The 21,293-nt window shown below is 31.4% G+C and overlaps 1 protein-coding gene across 1 annotated transcript; it reads right to left on the minus strand.

The window, feature by feature from the left end:
* Positions 1-5,210: 5,210 nt before the first annotated feature.
* Positions 5,211-19,866, minus strand: LOC131944711 (nephrocystin-3-like). The gene is made up of 29 exons (XM_059305502.1): positions 19,644-19,866; positions 18,993-19,275; positions 18,414-18,558; positions 18,047-18,199; positions 17,462-17,595; positions 16,981-17,076; positions 16,550-16,635; positions 16,229-16,321; positions 15,784-15,928; positions 15,187-15,330; positions 14,551-14,654; positions 14,075-14,189; positions 13,195-13,338; positions 12,786-12,883; positions 11,958-12,143; positions 11,347-11,488; positions 10,957-11,121; positions 10,496-10,593; positions 10,030-10,152; positions 9,720-9,820; positions 9,368-9,459; positions 8,575-8,816; positions 8,265-8,340; positions 7,839-7,972; positions 7,445-7,616; positions 7,088-7,156; positions 6,593-6,718; positions 6,178-6,303; positions 5,211-5,918 (listed from the first exon to the last, which is right to left on the minus strand). The coding sequence occupies exons 1-29, from the start codon at positions 19,820-19,822 to the stop codon at positions 5,784-5,786; spliced, it is 3,906 nt and encodes a 1,301-aa protein (XP_059161485.1). The 5' UTR covers positions 19,823-19,866; the 3' UTR covers positions 5,211-5,783.
* Positions 19,867-21,293: the final 1,427 nt, after the last annotated feature.

Consider the following 21,293-nt stretch of genomic DNA (forward strand, 5'->3'; position numbering starts at 1 on the left):
ACTTTAATAAATTCAGTAATGCGGCTCAGAATTAGCTTTTTGTATTTTTTCTACCCCGTTTGGCGCCCCCTCCTCTTGTAGTTTCGGCGCTCGGGCGGCCGCCCCACCAACCATCTCCTAGCTACGCCCCTGAGGACTAATATATTTTTAGGTATTTAAAATAGAAAGGCTTTTAAACAGATTAGCCGATGTAAATAGTTTACGCACCTGTGTATTTGAAATGGTTCAATATAAAGAGAGTGCCTTTTTTCTACCGTCATTGCTAATGCGAGCTCAACAAATTTGTTTGAAAGAGAAACTTGAACACTGACAAATGGCGGTGATTGCGGGCGTGTCGGGTAGATTTCCAAAAGATCGCGGGCTGAAATTATTTCACCAGTCAATCTTTGATTATCCAATTCATCAAGGTAGGCTAAATATTTTACCTTTTATCTAAATCTTTTTTTTCTTTTTTTTCTTTCTATAACAAAAACTCCCTACAAAATGTAAAATTGGCATTTCAATAAAAATGTGAACGTCCTAGAAAACTAAAACATATGTCCGAAGTTTCGTCAGATTCCTACCTATACTATATTTCTTGAATAGGTAATTTAAATTGAAAACGATTCTCTTGATTGTAAAACGTAGATCGGACTTCATAAATAACTTAATATTCCAGATCCTTCTGACATTGAAATCGCAGAAGATCTAAAACATCAACATGAGGACTTTTTCAAGATCTCTGATCAGCGAAGTAACTCTCTACAACCCGTTATAACAATGATGTCAGAAATAATTTTTGAAGCCGTTGCAGACGCCGGGCTGTCACCTCAAAACTTAACCCTTAAGACATCATTTTTTGTCGAATTTTTAGAAGATGGAAATGAAAGTGACTTAAATACGGCGCTGCTGATACTTGATAATATAACGGACATATTTAATTTTCATTGTAACACAAATGTGTTTATATCTAAGAATAATGTTGGTCTGCAAGCATTTAGGTTAGCTATAAGAAATTTGACCGAAGAAGAAGCCGAAATGGCGATAGTTTTTGCTGTGAATGAAACAGTGGGTGACTTCGTTAAAAAATCAGAAAAACTGAAAACAACCGATTCAGAAATTATGTGTGCTGTTCTCTTGCAAAAATCTGGCCACGTGAAAAGAGAATACGCAGAAGTCACAGTCATCGACTCGGCTGCGAGCATTGGTCAAACAGACTATGTTGAAATACACAGTGATATTACTTATTCGCATTTTTACGATTTTATAAAATATCTAGACGACAAGATAACTATTCAGTATAGCGCTAATTGTGATAAAAGTAGCTTTCTCGGCTTGGCTGATATAATACGAAACATATTATACTTGGAAAAGTCAATGATATGGCCAGTTTACTCATCAGATGGTGTAAAAATCGACAATATGAATGACTGTAAAAAGTTAGAATTTTTAAAAGAATCAATACCGTGCAATCATCGTCGGTTAGCTCTCTGCTATTTTAACGAAAATTGTGAAAATACTATAATTGTGCTAGAGGGGGCCAAGGCTAACCCCCAACAACATTATAGTACTGACGAACCAATAATTCTAACATATGGAGCGCCAACAAAAGACAAACTGGCCAATCTCGTGAAAGATGTTTTTGATATTTCAAAAAATAACCTCGAATTTCATAGCCTGCTTCAAGGCTCTGCTTCCTACCCGATGCCATTTCGAGGTTTCACGTTGTTAAATTCTCCTAAAGAAACGCTGACCTTATCATCAGTGGAACTCGTCAACACTCGCCCCTTATGGTTTGTTGTACCTGGCTATGGTACTGCCTGGCATGGTATGGGTCGTGACATGATGAAGATAAAACTGTTCAAAGATTATGTTGTAAAGTACTCAAATATGATGGAAAAACATGGTCTGGATTTTTACGACCAGTTCGTGAATAAAGACGAAAGCTGGTGGGGAGATGTGAAAAACCAATTTATTGGGATTGCGGTTATTTCTATTATACAAATTGATATGCTGTTTGCGATGGGTATAAAGCCTGATGGAATCCTAGGTCACTCGTTGGGTGAGAGTATCTGTTCGTATGCAGATGAGTGCGTAACAGCAGACGAATTATTACAGGCTATTTATAAATACGGCGCTTGCGTCAGTGACAGTAAACTTCCGCTTGGTAAAATGGCAGCAGTGGGACTGTCCTGGGACGAATGTGCAGCCGTCTGCCCAGAAGGCGTGTTTCCGGCTTGCAATAACGCCGCCGACTCCGTGACTGTTACGGGCCCGGTTGCTCGTGTGAACAGATTCGTTGCTGACATGAAAGCTAAGGGCATCAAGGCATCTCATGTATGCATGAGCTTCAACCCACATTGTCCGTTAGCCGCTGAAATCGAAAGTAAAACTGGACTGCGGGATGCTTTAGAAAACACGATCACAACACGAGCTAGGAGTCCCAGGTGGATCAGTACAAGTTACACAGAGGACCGGTGGAAAGAGGAAGGGGCGCGGTTTTTCAACGGTGATTACATAGTCAACAACTATCTCTCGCCTGTTTACTTTCATGAAGGCGCCCAAAAGATACCGCCCAATGCTGTCGTTGTTGAAATAGGACCGACAAGTGTTTTTAAAAATATTCTTAAAAAAACTTTAGGGCCTGGTATAGTTTGTTTGAGTTTGATGGAAAAGGGCGGAAAGGATACAGAAGTGTTTTTGAACACACTTGGGAAACTGTATAATCTCGGTTTTAACTTTAATCCAATGAAATTATATCCTGGGATCAAATTTCCCGTGTCACCGGGCACACCACAAATTGGCACGTACATCAGTAAGATATGGTAAAAGTAAATCGCACATATTCGTAACATACAGTACAGTATTTTCTACCTAAGGAACTCGCCGCGCCTTTGGCATTTTGCTGATAGTGGTTTTTAACTGGTGATGAAGGTGGCTATTTTGTACTGCCGTGTACTGTTTCAGTGTTCTGATTTTTTTTTTTAAGAAGCCAACATTTGCCAGGTTGGCCTAAATATGATATCAGTGATATTTAAACAAATCATGTAAACTTATTCTTAACCCCCATTTTTAAGAAATAGTGAAATTAAAGAAATATAAAAACACAAGAAGATCAACTAGGTCATATTATAAATTCAATTTTTATTGTATTGTGTCAACATTTTAGTTACATGCCAACAAAAAAGATGAAAGAAAACAACATAAGTCTATCATACCAATATGTCAATATGAAGATGTTTGAAAATATTTATGTAAACAATGATACATTGGCATGGACAAACTTGGATTCAATCATGTCATAATTTTGACAGCAATCTAACACAGAAATCTGGACAACAATCAAAAGTAACCAGAATTTCTTACACATGTGTTAAAAAAATAGTCAGTTTTCATCAGAAATCACATATTAAAAATTAGATCTAAACAAACATCAAATATTCAGATGTAGCTAAAAATAGCCTACACTAGCATTCCTGGGTTATTAAGAAGAGAAAATTTTTACTGGTAGCCAGATAAGAAATGTTCCCATTCAGACCTGACAAGCCATAGGGAAACTCAAGATGTTCATATTCTGGTAATCTAGTGCTTTTTTTTTTCAATCTGGCATGCCATCTCACATACAATACAAAAAAAAAGTCTTTGTTTTGTTTTTTCTGGATGGATAGTGTTTTTCAACAAGTAAAAAAACATTGCACAAAAAAACTTTGTAAAAGTTAATGATGTCTAAATAACAAAAAGTATATTTTGTGTTTATAGATCTTATCAAATGTTACCAACAAAGATAAAAAATATAATTTTTTATACCATGAATTTATTGAATATTTAATTTATTGATTTGAAGAATCAGTTATTTTAAGGATGAAGTAAAAAAAATTTCAATATGGTCAGTACAATTTTTTAATGCTTACTTAAATCTAATCTTAACTGAAATGTGTTTAATTAAGTAAACAAAAAACTTTATATAGGATACATTGCATATCAGAACTAATTAAAGAAACAGATTGCTGGCAGTTATCACAAAACAATTACATTTTAAAAGCACACAAAAGGTAATCTACTTTTCTGTCATAGATAATTAAAAATGTGTAAATAATAATTTAGTCAGCTCAGCAGTAATAATATACCAGCATCCCGTGTACAAAAATACTACTATATGCATTAGTTATATTCATTAATCAACAGCAGTGGAGAAAATTAGTTCACATTAAAAATATTCTATATTTATTCTGTAGCTAAGTATTTAAAATTTAGATAATTGTGCATGGGTTACTACCATATGAACCCATTGTTATCATTATTTGCTACATTGAACAAGTAATATTTAAATCAGTGTTGTTATTTATGCATGTGCTACTCTTCTCTTTGAAAGACTTTTTTTCTCCAGTTAATCAGTTTTTTAAATGTATAAAAACATTTTCCTCCACATGATGAATATGTTTCAAAAAGATTTTTTCTTTACCAGAAATTACAACATTCTTTTTAAACAAATAAAAATAAACTATATTCTACAGCTTGTGGTGTGTTTTTTTTTTACATTAATCATTTCTAAGACAAATATCAGAAGTTTAAAATATACTTGATGTGAAAAGTTCTGCCACCTACCAACAGATAGTTTAGTAACTATCTATCAAGGAAAGTCCACCAATGTGACAGAGAGCAGGTGGGGTAGAGTCCATCAGTCTCTGATACCACATTTAAGAAGTTCATGGTGGGTATTGCACAGGATAAAGAAAAAAAAAACTAAACAATAAAGTAAATCAAAACAGAGGTGTTTATATAAGATTAAAGTAAATTAAGAGCTATAAAATCTCAAGAAGTGTTAACATCATGTTCTTATTTCCATGGAAACACAATGGTACAGCAAAACCCACAACAATCACCTACGTGAACATGAAATAGTTATAATATATAAATATGTATATATAAAATACATTAAATTTAAAACTAAGATTACAGCTATAATTATTTACATGACTTTTAAAATAGTTTTGAATACACACATCACAGAAGGTTCATCTTTTACAGTCCAACAAAATAAGAATCACATTTTAATACTGCATCACAAACAGTAACAAGCATTTTATGGTCATTCATTTACAAAAATAGATACAATATAAAAACTGAAATTGCACTTAAGAAACAAACCAAAACTGACTTGTTTTAAAATTAGTGCCTGATGAAATACATTGAAAACCAAACAGCTGGTTAAACTACTTATGATTAAAACATAAATATTCAATTAGGCAGATGAGGTCAAATAAAAAAACAAACACTAAATAATGAATTATTTACTAACAAGTCAGTTATGGCAGTAAAAAAATGTAAGTTCTACATAGTGAAATGTACATCATCAGCAATCAACTAATATACAAAAATTCTGCATATACAAAGATACATATTTCAATTCTTGTAAAACTGGACTGAGACAGATCTAGATAGAGAGATCCCTGAGAATTGCATGACAAAACAACACAACATAATGTAAAAAAATACCTCATGTTTTAAAATGTAGAATAAAATATTGGTTACCACACTAATTTAAAATGTAAAAAATACTTACAAACAATGCTTCAAAAATAAGGCTACGGCCAGAAAATATGTTTCTATCATTTAGTATTGTGGACCAAGAACCACAATTGTTTTTAAAAATAACATTGATTCAATCTGTTGTAACTTTAAGCTATTAACAATTAGGTCTAGTACTTGATGACATTAAATGTAAACTTTAAATTTATTGTACAAAGACTGTAAGTACTGTGTATACAATAGAGATATATAAAATAATTTTTATTTTATAAATGTCATAAATTCTTGACAGTAGAATTAGTATCGATACTAGAACCAGGCCTCGACATGACTTTGTCGCTGTACGCTGTAACTTGATCTCTGATCTCCGTAGCTCGCTTGTAGTAATGTGCTGCTGTTTGGAAATCCTCCTGTAAAAATTCAGTTCCAAATTCATCAGGAAAAAAGGAAGGACAGTTATATAGAGAATATGAGGTAACTTTCATGAATAGTCTGAGCAGTTATTTGTGTTTTCTTTGTCAAGCACTAAATTTTGGTGATGTGATGTAGCCAGGAGTTATTACTATACAAGCAATAGATGAAAGTTTATTGAGTTTCTTATGCACAGAATTAAGAGACGAACTTCTTGAAGTAAATGAGTGGACAGTGATAAGTCATGTTAAGTCATACCTCTTCGTATTTCATGACTGCCAGGTTCCTGAGTGTTTCAGCCACCCTTGGATGTGATGGCCCTAATGTTTCCTCGTAGATTTTTAAAGCTTGCTCAAACAATGGCCCAGCTTCTGTGTAGCGATTCTAACGACAATTTAGAGAGATTACATATAAATTTGTTTTCCAGAATAAAAAATTTAACCTTTTAAAAATATAGATTAAAAATACAGATTAAAATTTACATTCTAAAAGGCCATGAACTGATTATTTTTGTATAAATTTCTTTTTTTTGCCCACAAAGCATATTTATAAGTTAAATAAGTTAATAATCAAACAGATTAATTTAAAAAAACATTGGGCTTCACAAGTATTTATGTGGCAACAAATAAACACCAGCAAAAAAAACAAAATCTAGCAATGTGTAGAAACTAACCTGTTGTGAGAGAAGAACAGCTAAGTTAACTTGTGCTGTAGCCACAGATGGATGGTTAGCCCCAAAGGCTTTTTCTCTTATGTCCATTGCTTGCTTATAAAGTGGCTCAGCTTTGTCATATTTACCCTAAACAATGAAGAGTTACACACAGGAAGTAGGAATTTGAAAATCAATATATTCACATTTTCTATTTAAAAAACATGTTTTTGAACTAAAATTTCTAGAAAAATATAATCCATCCATTGCATTCATGTAGTTGAACAGCCCATGGAGAACTTTGGCCACCTTTGTCTTTTATCTTCTTCCTCCATGTATGGACACCTAGCTGTCTGGGTCTATCTCCACATCATCAACCCATCTCAGCCCAGGTCTGCCTTTTTTTTCCCCCTTCGCTTGTATAGTGCTACACTACTTTCCTCCCTCTGTTGTTTGGCATTCTTTCACAGTCTTAGAAAATATTACATTAGAAAAATGTAATATCAATTTTTTATTTACCTGGTGCTTGTATAGCCTGGCTAAATGGTTAATGATGCTGGCCACACCTGGACTGTCAGGGTTCTGGCACTAACAAAAAAAAATTAACAAGATTAGACTTAACCATAAAATAACTGAGTATTTTTAGCCATTAAAATACTTACAAATAAAACAATACAATTTTTTATCAATAAATACCAGTAACTTTAGCAGGTAATACAGCTTATAACTTTTAATTTCCAGGCATTCAAAAGATCAAATTTTTATCAATAAATACCAGTAACTTTAGCAGGTAATACAGCTTATAACTTGTCAAGTCCCAAACATTCAAAAGATCAAACAAATTGAATATGATCTGATCAATCTGTCAACACTGACCTTCATTCTAATCTTCAGCGCCCTGTCGTAGAGGGGCTCAGCTTTGTCGTACATCTTGTTGTCATTATACAAGGCTGCCAGATTGTTGAGTGAGCAGGCCACATCTGGGTGATCTGCCCCTAGCAGGGACTCACGCATTTCCAGAGAACGTTTGAAGAAAGACTCAGCGGCACTGAAAGTTGTTTTGAAAAACATGAATTTAAAATAAGTTAAGGAAGAGTAAAATTTGTAATCCATAAAGAATATTTATTCTGAATTTCCTTTAGTTGATGCAATGCAAATATAATCTCAATAAAATTTAAAACTGAAATCTTGATACTTAACACTTGTGTAATTATTTTTCTTTTGTAAACTGTAACTGAAAGTAGTTTAATAGTTAAGACTGAGTACTTACTCAGTGTTGTTTTGTAAATAATATAAAACTCCCAATTCATTTAATGATCTGGCCAAATCAGTTGAGTCAGGGCCCATAACTAGTTCTTCCAGCTGAAGAGCTCTTCTTTGAAGTGGATCAATTCCAGTGTCACCCTTTATTTTTGAAGATTGTTAGGGAAAAATTTATTTATGCATTAAAAATTTTTTTTTAAAATATTAAGTAAAGTTACATTTGTAAAAAGAAAATCAAATAGAGAGAACTGAATATCAGTTATAAGTTCTTTTCTATATCAGGCATATTTTTTATACCAACATATGCTTGACGTTATTTAGCCAAACAGAACTTGGCAAGACATCAAGGTTACCATCAAGAGCATTATCTGTTTCAGTGGCCAAAGTATGTAACAGTATCTTGAGTTAAAAAGAAAAAACTTTAACCACTTACCATTTGTCCTCTTGGCATTTTAATTTTCTTCTTGATGGCAAACGCTCTTTTTTTTAATGGGTGAGCCAAGTCATGCCTATCATAAAAATAAACAATTAATAACAATTAAATAATTTAAAAAAAAAAAGTACTACAAATGTTCCTATGTTTTAATATTCTATTTACTAAGTTGTATAAATATTTAATAGAAATTTGTTTCAAATATTTAAATATAATTTTAGAATACTTATAATGACTATGTACATCTTGTTTGATAAAACGCAATGTAAAACATATTCTTTGAAAATATAAAAAAAAATGTGTAACAAACTTGTCCTGCTTCTGGTACAAAATGGCCAACGCGTCCAGTGTTTTGGCCACCATGGGGTGCTCTGTTCCCAGCGTGTTCTGGCAGATCTCTAGGGCGTGTCTGTACAGGGTCTCAGCTGTGTTGTACTTGCCCCATTGGGCATGCAGCCCAGCCAGCTGGTGAAGGGATCTGGCCACTAGGGGGTCGTCAGGGTCAAGGTCAGTCTCTCTTATTTCTAGGGCTCTCTGCAGGGCAGGTAATGCCTAAAACAACACAATGCACCCAGGTTATTTCAGCCTTGCAAGAAGATGACAACTTTTTATAGTGGGTTGTTGTAGTGTGATGATGTTTAACTGATAACATACAGACACTGATAATTACAGAAACAGCAGAGCTCAAGTTTTAAAATAGTTTATAGGATTATTATCCATTTTTTAAAAGAGGAATATAAGTTGAATTTTAAAATATATTAAATTTTAATGATATTGCAAAAAAATGTATCTAATAATCGATTCCATTATAAAAATAATAATTTTTAAATTTAAATTTGGTTCTTCCTATTTTTGCAGTATAGGCAGTATGAGTGCATTTAGTATCATAAATAAAGATCAACAACCAGAACAGAAAATTGAAAACAAGAAATATTTGGACTGATTAATATCGTTGCTTTTAATTTATGATTTAGGATCCACCTCGTACTTTGTGTACGGTTTTACAATTTTAATTTTTTTTTTTAATCAACCTCAGCTCTATTAGAAAAGAACTAATTTGTTGTAGAGTTAAATGTTCTTCATCAAAAAGAGTTAAAAGTTACCTGTGGTAAATGGCCAAAATCTCGGAGGAATCGCCCAAGAGTTTCATAAGTTTCAGCAACTTTGAGAAGGCTGCCATTTTTATGAACTGTTTCTATAAAAATAAAAATTTAAGTTTCAGTTCATAATAAAAAAAACACTTTGTTTCAGAATTAGAAAACACATTATATCAATGTTTCATCAGGCCCCATTGAAACTTGAAATGATTTTATTATTAGTTAAATAAATTGTTCCAGCTGGATCACTTAATGTAATGGGTAAATTGTACTAAAGTGTATGAAACTGTCAGCAACACTGAAGCACAAGTAAAAAGTAATCTAAAACAGTATCAACTGATAAAAAAAAAACAATTACCATTTTCAAAAGCTTTAGTAGCTGTGAAATAAGCCTCTGCCATTTTTTCCTTTTCCCATTCCACTGTTTGCCAATAACTCAGCAGCTCTGAACTTCGACCTCTAAGATGAAAAGTGAATACAAGTTGCAAGATCAATTAAAATTATTGGCTTATGTAAAAAAAAAAAATTAATGTAAAAGAGGTGTGCAAAAAATAATAAACATATATATATATATATATATATATATATATATATATATATATATATATATATATATATATATATATATATTAATTACATAAATATATACTATATAAATAAATATTTACTTGGCACATAATTGTTGAAAGACTCCAAGATCAAGTATACATTTTTCTAGCTGTTCTTTATTGCCTGTTTGGCTTATAAGCCAAGGGAGCTCATCCACAGCTCTACTGTGAGCTTTACCTGGTCTAAATACAACATTAACTATTAGTACTATTACCATCACTTATTGAGTAATTTCAAAAAAATAGTGAATGAAACACAGAATTAAGTTATATTAAATAATATTTTATTTTCATTACATTATTAAACTACAGAGGAAATGTCACTGAATTATATACTATTTCTTGTAAAAAGAATAATGTATACAATTGCAATGCATATAGTCATCACCTGGCTTTCATTACATTTAATTTATTTTTTAAAAAGGTTTTGTGAATCAACTACCTGAAATATTTGAATAACAGCTTAACACTGGTACATCAAACATGAAGTTGTAAAGCATTAAATTTTAAATATAAAAAGACTTACCCAATCAATTTTTGGAAATACTGAATAAGTACATTCCTGGCATCATTTAAACCCTCAATGTTGTTTTTGAAAAAATATTCAAAAACAGCCTGTTGAGCCTGATTAATTAATAAAAAAAAATACTTTCAGTTTTAAAAAAAAATATTTTTTTCAAAATATTTAAGTAGTTGTAAAATGGGATGAAGTGGCTGGGCTGTAGAGCACATGACTGCTAAAAAAATGTCTTGAGTTTGGATCCTGGACTTGAATCTGTAGCTCAGATAATTACGTGACTAACATTAGAGAAAGTTAAATGTGGCTTGGTATTGAACTGACCACACTATTCCTTTATGTGCCACGATTATCTAAACAGGTGAACCGTACTTCATCTGCGCAACTGACCTTAAGTTTTGAAAGAACAATTTACTTACAAAGCTATAGTTAGAGAATTCAATGTAAATATATATATCTGTAGAATTTACCTGTGCATGAACAAAAGTGAGGATTCCCAGTTGGTATTTGATGAACAAGTGAGATGAAAGATACTCAAATAAATAGGCTAAATCTAGCCATTTTAAATCTGCGACAAGGGCAAGTAATTCTGTTTCCAACATCCCACATCTGCTAGCATAGATGAATTGTAACACCTGATTTTAAAAAGAAATGAAAACACAAAAATAGTACATTTTACAATGTGTTTGTGTTTGCTTTATCTTGCATATTTATACTGTATCAAAAAACTAAATTTAAACAATATTCAAAAACTTACTTATTAATAAGTGCTTCGGAATAAAATGATCCAGCCATAAAAATAAATGTACTTTAGAACTTGACAGCTCTATTCAGTTTAAAAAAAAACTACTGCAACTGACCTGTCGTAGAAATACTTTCATATCACTGGTCATGTTGTCCATTGCCAGGTCCAGCAAGCAGCAGTAGAGCTCAAAGCTGTCAGCGCAGTTCAATAGTGTCGTCACATGATGGTCCACCTCTGCTGTGCTGGCTTTACCAAGGCTAGGGGTGAAATACAACAATGTTAACCAGTGAACTACAACCCCAACACAAGAATGAAATAAATTATATATATATATATGTATATATATATATATATATATATATATATATATATATATATATATATATATATATATATATATATGTATGTATGTATATATCTATATATATATATATATATATATATATATATATATATATATATATATATATATATATATATATAAATATATGTATATATATATATGTATATATATATATATATATATATATATATATATATATATATATATATATATATATATATATATATATATATATATATATATATATATATATATATTCGCAACAAAACTCAGTGAGATCTACTTAAGCTTACTACAAGCAATAAAAAAATGTGCATCGATTGACTATTACATAAACTTAATATAACTATAGAAAATAAATCATCAGATTTCAAAGAACATACCTGGCAATATGTCTTGCTAACAAGGACACATAAAGTGGACAGCACATAGATTGAGTCCGGCACTGACCAATGATTTTTCTTTCAATCTCAGGGTCTACACTAGCATTCAGGGAGGACAACTCTGCCAGTAATAATTCCTTGACCAGCTTGCTTGAGTTAGTCTCCATGTGCAATGTTGGCCATGATCTGTAAATAACACGAAGTTCCATAATTCAATGACTAAACTTTGTTTATTGCTGTGTATCAACGCTGCATGATCTTAAAATACCACTTTGTTCCACAATGAACATAAGTGAGTGTGAATGGGTCTATAACATGGTTCAAATATTTACAAAAAAATTAAAATTGTTACATAAAAAATACAATTTAATAATCACATTTGTAAGAACAATTAAGGCAATATTATAAGCTGGTTTAAACAAGCAGTGATATAAGGTTCCCATATTTCATGTTCATTATAATAACAAAGAATAAAACCCATCTTTAAGCTTTTAAAAAATAAATTTCTCTACTTTTTTAAACAAGTTTTAGGAATGAAATTAAAATTGTCTTCCTTGGTTATTGTTGCCCTTTATAACTATTTTTTTTTTCAACAAGGTATATCTGACTTGGCATATTAAACAGTGATTTAATTAATACTTGTACAATGGCAACTGCCAAGTTTAATTACAATTGCTGAAATGAACAAAACATTTTTTTCAAATATTTTTTTCGTTAGGAAACAGTGGCACTAAGGATATATGGTGTACAACTGATCTAAAAATTAGTAAAAATGCTACTTCTAATAAAAGATAACGCAGGCTTAAAACTGAACAAAAAATAAATTACCTCCAGGCTTGCGGACATGTTTCCTCATCTACAGACACAATCACTCTAGCATCCACTGGCAGGGGATCCAGAAGCCACTTCAAATGAACATCTGCAAGCTAAAACACAACAGGCCATTTTACTAAATATAACAAGGATACTTCTTTGTTTTTCTTTAAACTTTGTCAATTACAATAGCATTTAAGTCATGGTGAGTTCGCAAAAACAAATAAAAAGATTTCTTTAGGTATGATTGTAGGAATTAAAAGACTAAAATAATTCAGAAGTTTGTAATTTGTATATATTTATATCCTTTTAACACTTTAAATTTTGAATTTAAAACAAAAAAAAGTTTCATTTATGTGTTGGAAATAAATGATTTTAAAAATAAGATTCCTGTTTTAAAATAAACAAGAAATAAAATACTAACTTGAAACCTGTCTACAGAGTCTAAGACAAGGATAACTCCACCTAAACTTTTAGCAGACACTTTTTCCAGCCATCTTGGGAACTCTTCAACCAATCTCACTGGGTCACATGTTAAGGCAGGTGGTGTGGAGACTTGCTGCATAAGCTACCAACACAAATACAGTACAGTTGAATTTATCCTTGGTAACCATATTATATCAATTTGTCTCAAGCTCAATTTGATTACAGTACCAAAGTTTTAAATAGGATGAGAAAAAGTTGAGAAATTTTAAATGTATGTTTAAAACAGGTATCTTTAAAAATTAAGGTTGTGAAGCTTTAAGAATAGAATAAAAATGGCATTTTTTAAAAATGTTTATTTTCTTATTGGCAATGTGTGATGGTTTTTCCTTAACTAATTACAGATTATAAAAGCACACTATAAATATATGTGTTGTATAGATTCACACATCAGTATATGTGAGTGCACAAGCAGTGTTTATAAAACAGCAAGAGAATACATATGACAGCAAGAGAATACATATGACAGCAAGAGAATACATATGACAGCAAGAGAATACATATGACAGCAAGAGAATACATATGACAGCAAGAGAATACATATGATAGCAAGAAAATACATATGACAGCAAGAGAATACATATGACAGCAAGAGAATACATATAAACAGCAGGAGAATACATATGACAGCAGGAGAATACATATAACAGCAAGAGAATACATATGACAGCAAGAGAATACATATGACAGCAAGAGAATACATATGACAACAAGAGAATACATATGACAGCAAGAGAATACATATGACAGCAAGAGAATACATATGACAGCAAGAGAATACATATGACAGCAAGAAAATACATATGACAGCAAGAGAATACCTGGGCAGTGAGCCTGCGTATCATCACTATAGGGTCAGCACTAACAGATGAGGGAGTACCAACAAAATGGTACAACAATAAACTGGACAGGTTTTTTTCTTCCTGAAGTTGAAGCCTAAGTAAAATAAATTCATAGCCTCAATACAGTACTAGCTGTTTTAGCAAAAAGTAAGCCTGCATTAGAGAATGTTAAAAAAAGTATGCATTAAAATATAAAAGCATTTGATTTGACAAACATTATAAAGGCCCTTTTTTTTTAATTTTAAAAGATTAAATGAAATTCTACTAACTAGGATTAAAAAAAAACAAAAAAAACACAAGAATTTAATTTGCTAATAAAAATTAGAAAATAATGCATACATTTAATAATAAGTGAAAATGATAAAAAAAAATTAAAATGATTTCATGGTCAAGACATTGCGTGTTAAGAATTAATTAATTTTAACCAACAAAAGCCAAACACTACTGTGGATTACCATCTGGCCATGAGCAAGGATTTCCCTGAGCCAGGACTACCAACAACCAGTAAAGGAGGAAGTGGACCAGCAGCAGACACCTGAGTGTTAAGATGCTCGTAATACTGAAATATGAATACATATATATTGTCAGTCATGTTTTCAGTTAGACAGAAATACACATAATGTATGTCTTATTATGTCTGTTATCATACAGTGAAATACAAAAATGTTAGTCCAGCAACATGTATTGAAATATGAATATAATTCTACTGCTAGTCCTACCACCAGCAATACTAAAATTTCAATAAACATGTCCTTATACATGGCAAAAAAGCTTTTTTTCAGCTTAGTGTTAATATTTTAACACAATTTTTAAAATGAATTTAATAAATACTCATTTTAGAATGTCATAACAAATATGATATCGCCATGTATCCTCAAATGTTTTTAAAATAATTTATTTAACATTACTATTTTTATATGACTTATGCTACACTTAAAATATTGCAGCTGCTTTATTCATAAAATAACAATAAAAAATTATTTGAAATATTTATTTCTATATTTATTTATACCATTTACAGATTTCACAATCACATTGTATATTTATGTTTATTAAAATTAGAAATTTAAAACAAAGCTAATATAGATTACCTTCTCAAAACCTATTTCACATGTGGAGACAACTGCCATGTTAAGAGAATCTGTTTGTTCAGAATCACATTGTAGGTCAATAGTGGAGCCCCCTAGGCAATCAGCCATGACATTATCAGAATTCTCTTTATCTGTGCCCAAATCCTGGAGGAAGAGTAGCCATGAAATACAACATTCAAAATTTTAAAATCAAAGTTAATTCTAATAATTACACAGAAAAATAACTTTAACAAATCTACTGCTAAAACTCATTTTACATAGTCGATACAGCAAAAAAATAATTTATATATTTTTTTATTGCTACATGGAATTATGTTTGTTATTTTTTGCATAAGTAAAAAAAATTGTACCAACAATTTTACAAAACTGTTTCATTATAAGTTATTACATTTATTTTTAGTTACATCGTAGTATAATGAAGTAGAAGGATAAATTAAGCTTTGCAACTTGAAATCATGACTAGACTGAATGACATTTAACAAAAACTAGACCTAAGGCTTGAATAATATGAATATTTGGGTTAAATGAGGACGACCTTTGACTAGACTGATGGAAGTTTAGTATGTGTGAATTTAATGTGTGACTTGACCCCCTTACTGCTTTGATAACCCGCTCCAGGTCTCTGTAGGCTGCCTGCGCTGTGTTTCCAGGTGAGGGGGAGGTGTGGACAATGTGGACTCTTGGTGCTACAGATTCTCTGATTTTTCTTTTCAACTCTCTCATCTCCTGGCTGGATTTGGAGCTGAAAATAATGGGAAACAGTTGTTTATTTTTAACTTCTAACCTATAAATTAAAAAAAAAAAAGTTTTATTGCTTTGAGATAGAAAAACTCATTCTATCAGACATAGAACTTGGCAGAACCAACCAAAGTAAAAAAAATATTTAAAAAAAACCCAGTAACGTTAAAAGTATTTTTTTAAACTTTTTTCCGAGTATACTGCAACTGAAAATACATTTTAAGTATAATTCAACATTATTAACTTTTTAAAATTTAAAAAAAGATTTCAGATACACAATGAATGAAAAATTTAAGCTATTTACCTTTTATTGTCTGTAGTTTCTGACATAAGAAAGATGGATGTTTTTGATCCAGGATTATCCAGGTGAGCATGTTTAATATCCAGGTGTGTATACCTGTAGCAATTAGAAATATGGCAACATTTATGTGGAAAAAAACAAAAAGATAATCCATTTGTTCAATTCTTGTATTTTACTAAAAAATATTTTTACACTCATATATTATATTAAAAAATAATTATCAGTCCAATATAAAAAAATAACACTTAAATAACATTTTATTTGTAGTAGAAAAATACTAATTAATTTAAAATGTCAATACAATGTTGTAGAAACAAGACTTACCTATTTAAGGAACTTCCCAAAAATGCAATGAATATCACAGCTAAATGAATTTGTTGTTTTCTTATGTTGATCTCTAGTTCTGTAGTCTGTAAATTGACACAATTTAAAATTTTTAATTAACTTTTCTTTTATAAGATTCATGTTAAAAAGAAGCTAAATTTAGAATCCTATCTTTAGACTAAAGTTCAATTAAATTAAATTTAAAATTTTTAACTTACCAGAAATATTAAAAGCAAAAGGATTTATAAATGAACATTTAAGCTTGTCACTAACATTTGGTTTAAGTAACCTGATCTTCTGTAAGCTGGATAATAACTTAGTGACATTTTATATACTAAATGTAAAAGTATGAATAGAACTCTATTATTTAAAATACAAACTGGTAAATCAACAAGGAAACAAATTATTGTTGTAGGAGTGTTTTTACTTACAAGTGTTTCATTTTTGTGCAAATCACAGTGTAAATAAACAAAGGCTAAAGTCTTTCCTTCTCTCTCACACAATTCACATAATTTGGGAAGATAATCCTGAAGACATGTAGCAGATTAGTTAAGAAATAAATATACAGATTACTGAGCCTTGGCTACATTACCCCTGACTGCAGTAGAGAGAAACTGGCTAAAAAATTCACAGCTAACTAATTGATAAATCACAGCACAAATCATAATGCTTACCACACGCTCCCCTTGTATGCCGAATCATTGAGACAGGTTAACTAAATTTCATCTGCCCCATATGTCTTGGACAAGAAAGGGAAAATATGATGTTGAAGGTTTATCATCATCTTTTCCTGTTTGTGCCCAAGACACATAGGGCAGATGAAGTAGAGTTAAACTGTTTCAGAGACCTTGACATATGAAGGTATAGTTTGGTCAGCACTATGCCCGATGAAGATTTATAGCTGGTTAATACCTCAGTGAATTTCTGGTACTCTATCACCATGTCAGGGGAGACTGATGCGTACACTCGCACTGTTTGACTAACAAGATGTGGAGGAATGGCTGGGAACACTCTGTTGCCATTCATGACAGTCAGGTTCCAATCCTCTGTTAGGAATTTTTAAAAAAAGATGTTCAGATGTATAGGTAGCATGTGTGTTTACAGCATTATTTTATTAAATTTAATTTTTTTTCATTACAATTTCATAAACTATGGTCAGTAAGAAGTAGTCCAGCTTTTTAGGTATAATGTAAGCTTTCTAGGAATGTTAATCCATGCCAAAAGATTAAGAGCAATGCTAAACTGATCTGCTTCAGTATACCTCTAGGAGCATTAGCAAGGGGCTAAGCAGGCATTACTATCTTATGGTTTAATTTTACTTTTGTTTTATAATCTGTAAGTGTCAATCACTACTAAGACCGGTTTTCAAATAGCAGTAGTGAAGCTATACACATTTCCATGTTTGAGGTAGAAAATTAACACCTATTTGGAATAAATTGAGAGCTATTTCATTTTCACTGACGAGGGGGCATCTTGTGTTAACATTTGACCAAGTACCTTTATTGACATTCATAAATGGCCCATCCATCTCTAAAGTTGTGGATGCAAACTCAGGACCTCTGAGATAAGCTGCCTGGTGCAACTGGACAGTTGATCCAAGAGATGGTTCACTCTCTAGCGCAGTCCACCAGTCACCAGGATGGGAATTGCCTAAAAATCAGTCAAGAAAAATATTGATAAGAAAAGAGAATTTTGTTAAGAAAATGCACTGACAAAATTTGATTTTGTAAATTTCTAAGTCAGATGGATTTTTTTACATTAAACTTGAAAAAAGAAGAGAAAAAACAACCCATAATTATCTTCTATAGGCTACATTTATGTAACACAAAATAAAATTAGAATAGTTGGAAATAAATATTTTTACCAAGATCAACAATGCCAGGTCTAGACTGTGAATCACTATCGTCCTGAGTAATTCCTCCATATGCCAGTTTGGATAAACGATTCTCCAGTTCTTGTTTGGCTCGCAATAAATTTTGGATCTCACTTTCTTTTGTTTCTCTGAAAAGCTATTACGAATAACACAATTTAGTTACCTGAATTCAAAACTAAATTCTGTTGAAAACAATTGTGTACCATATTTCTTTAGGGTTTAAAAACATTTACATTTGCATAAACAGAACACTGCATAAAACTGATATCTTGTACTTATGTTTATATTATAGCTTTACAAATCAAATTAGAGTAAAGTCAAGATTCCTCTTTAGACCTAGCAATCCACTGTACAGATGAAGTAGAGTTCACATGTTTTTTGACCTCGACATAAGAAGGGATAATGTGGTCAGCACTATACCCAGCCATCTTTACTTTCCCAAACGTTAGTTAGGTACCTATCAGAGCTGGGTGGACTCAGGGATATTTCACTGAATTGAACCCGGATTCCAACTCAAGTTTTGGGTTACTGCTAGGCTGCACTGTGGCATAGCTTCATAAACAACAATACCTTAAACTGTCTTTGCACTTTATCTCTGTCACACTCAAAAACAGAAGCTCGAGCTAGGGCTTCCTGTTCTGCTTCCAGAGCAGCATCTCTTTCTGCTCGCATTCGAGTGCATGTTTTCTGCAGTGCTAGCAGTTCAGCTCGTAATCTTTTATTTTCTGTTTCAAGCTTTTGTTCCTTCTTTTGCATGTTAGCTATTTCATTGTCTTTGTTCAGCCGGTACATTTCAAAATCTTTCCGGATTCGCTCTACTTCTGGATTTTCTAAATCCATTGAAAGAGCTGATCTGAAATGTAAAAGGCATGCAATCAATGTGCTGGTTATAGACTAGTCTATTTGTGACCCAAGATGCTAAAATATTTTGTAATAAAAGTACTACTTTTAAAAATTGTATACCTTACATTAAAAAATAAACTTTACAATGAAACTTGTAGTAAATATTGGATTTGATAAAAACTTCACTGTTTCTCCTTCATAATTTCAGTGCCATATAATTCTTGCCTGTTTTCTTTTTTTTATTTACCCAATCACAATCTCTTTACCCATACAGCCCAGATTTAATCACTTAACATTACTCACAAACTTTCACTGAAAAGATTTTTTTGTGTGCAATACTTTTTTCTTAATAATAGTATCATTCATTGAAAAACTTACCTTAAACTTCCACCTTTTGGTTTACTTCTCCCAAGTGACCCAACACTGCGAAGGCCTAGTTTCCCTCTTGGTTTGATTTCAATGGGTATACGTTTTAAAACACCATTGGTTCCTTCCAAATCTGATCCCAAAATATCTTCATCATCATGGGAACGCATGAAAGATCCACCAGTTCCCATATTGCTTGCTTTAATTTAGATTCCCGTTGATCTATTCAAGCCGAAACAAGCTATATTAAAATATATAGATATATTAGCTAATTAGAGAATTTCTACATTGTAGGCCTATCTATTATTATACTGTACAAATCAATTAGGCCTACATACTTGAATATTATATTTATTTTAATTAATAGGTTTATTAAAGAATCAGATACATTATCAATTACTCGACAATTAGGCCTATATAATATATTAAATTAATAGTAATTAGGCCTAATACAATAGTGAATAGTACAGTAGTTGAGTATAGCTACTAGATCTTAGCTAATTCAAAGTACACTATCACTGTTTTTGCTCTTTCATTTCTTAGTCATCAAAAAAAGGACTCTAACATTTTTGTTTTACTACAATAATAATAACCGATGATAACTTATAAGAAAATAAAAAATAAAAAAATTAAACTAGATCTAGACTAGATCTATGTCTAGGCCTAATATAATTATAATAGGCCTAATTAACTAACTATTGTAACTATTGTAACTAAACATTAAAGACTAAACTCACTAAAGAGACAAAGTGAAAAAGTGTAGGGCCTAAACAAGCAGATTATGAAAATTTAGTAATTATTAAAGCAACATACTAATAAATAGATCTAGATCTAGAATCACCAGCAATGACCAAAGCAATGGTAGAAAATTTCAATCATCATTAAAAAAACGGTATTTTAGACAAGAGTAAGATAATAATAAAAACTAAAAACAAAAGCACAATACGTTGAATGACTTAGTAGAACAGCTATGCCTATTAAAAACAACAGCCATCATTCTTGAAGAAATATTAGAGTGATTTCCCTTTAGTTAATTTCTAGGTCTACTCCAGCCGTATTCTTACTTTAATCTTAAATCTTAAGTAATTAAATTAGCTATCTTCCCTCCACCTCTTGCTTTGGTCTACTCAACAATACTCTACTAGAATCTAGATCTAGATTCTAGAGAAATCTAGATCTAGAAGATCTAGATCTATGTGAGTGATATGATATGTTTATAAATTTTTTTATAATAAAGTTATATGTCTGTCTACATTTTGAGAACGACACAATCATCACAATGAATGACGTTTTCTGAAAACGGTTTTCATGTCAACTTCATAGATAATTATTAATTAGATATGGCAACATACACATAGTACATAGAATAGGGGATATTGAATTAGTCATTAAACTTTTATTAAAGTCTAGGCCTATTTAAAGTACAGCAATGATAAGCAAGTTAAAGCAATTGCTCAATCCACTACCCAACAACCCTGAACTGTATTTTAACTATTTTTCATGGCTGGTTTTTTTTTTTTTTTTTTTTTTTTTGCCAGAGAGTCAACCATAGACTAGGAAGGGGCAGTTACACATCTTTTAGAAATTGCAAGCTACTGATTGGGTTTTAATTAAAATAATTTTAGTTGTAGATTTAGGCCTAGATCTAATCTAGATCTAGTC

Source organism: Physella acuta, unplaced genomic scaffold, assembly GCF_028476545.2.
Source record: "Physella acuta isolate Inbredline_101_S28 unplaced genomic scaffold, ASM2847654v3 ptg000505l, whole genome shotgun sequence".
Lineage (NCBI taxonomy): Eukaryota > Metazoa > Mollusca > Gastropoda > Physidae > Physella > Physella acuta.

Excerpts from the sequence above, each read along its gene's own strand:
- LOC131944711 (XM_059305502.1), bottom strand. The coding sequence starts at position 19,822 with ATGGGAACTGGTGGATCTTTCATGCGTTCCCATGATGATGAAGATATT. Across the intron at positions 15,331-15,783 it reads TGGAGCGGGTTATCAAAGCA|GATTTGGGCACAGATAAAGA; the intron begins GTAAGGGGGTCA and ends CTCTTCCTCCAG. Across the intron at positions 12,884-13,194 it reads ACTCTGTAGACAGGTTTCAA|CTTGCAGATGTTCATTTGAA; the intron begins GTTAGTATTTTA and ends GTTGTGTTTTAG.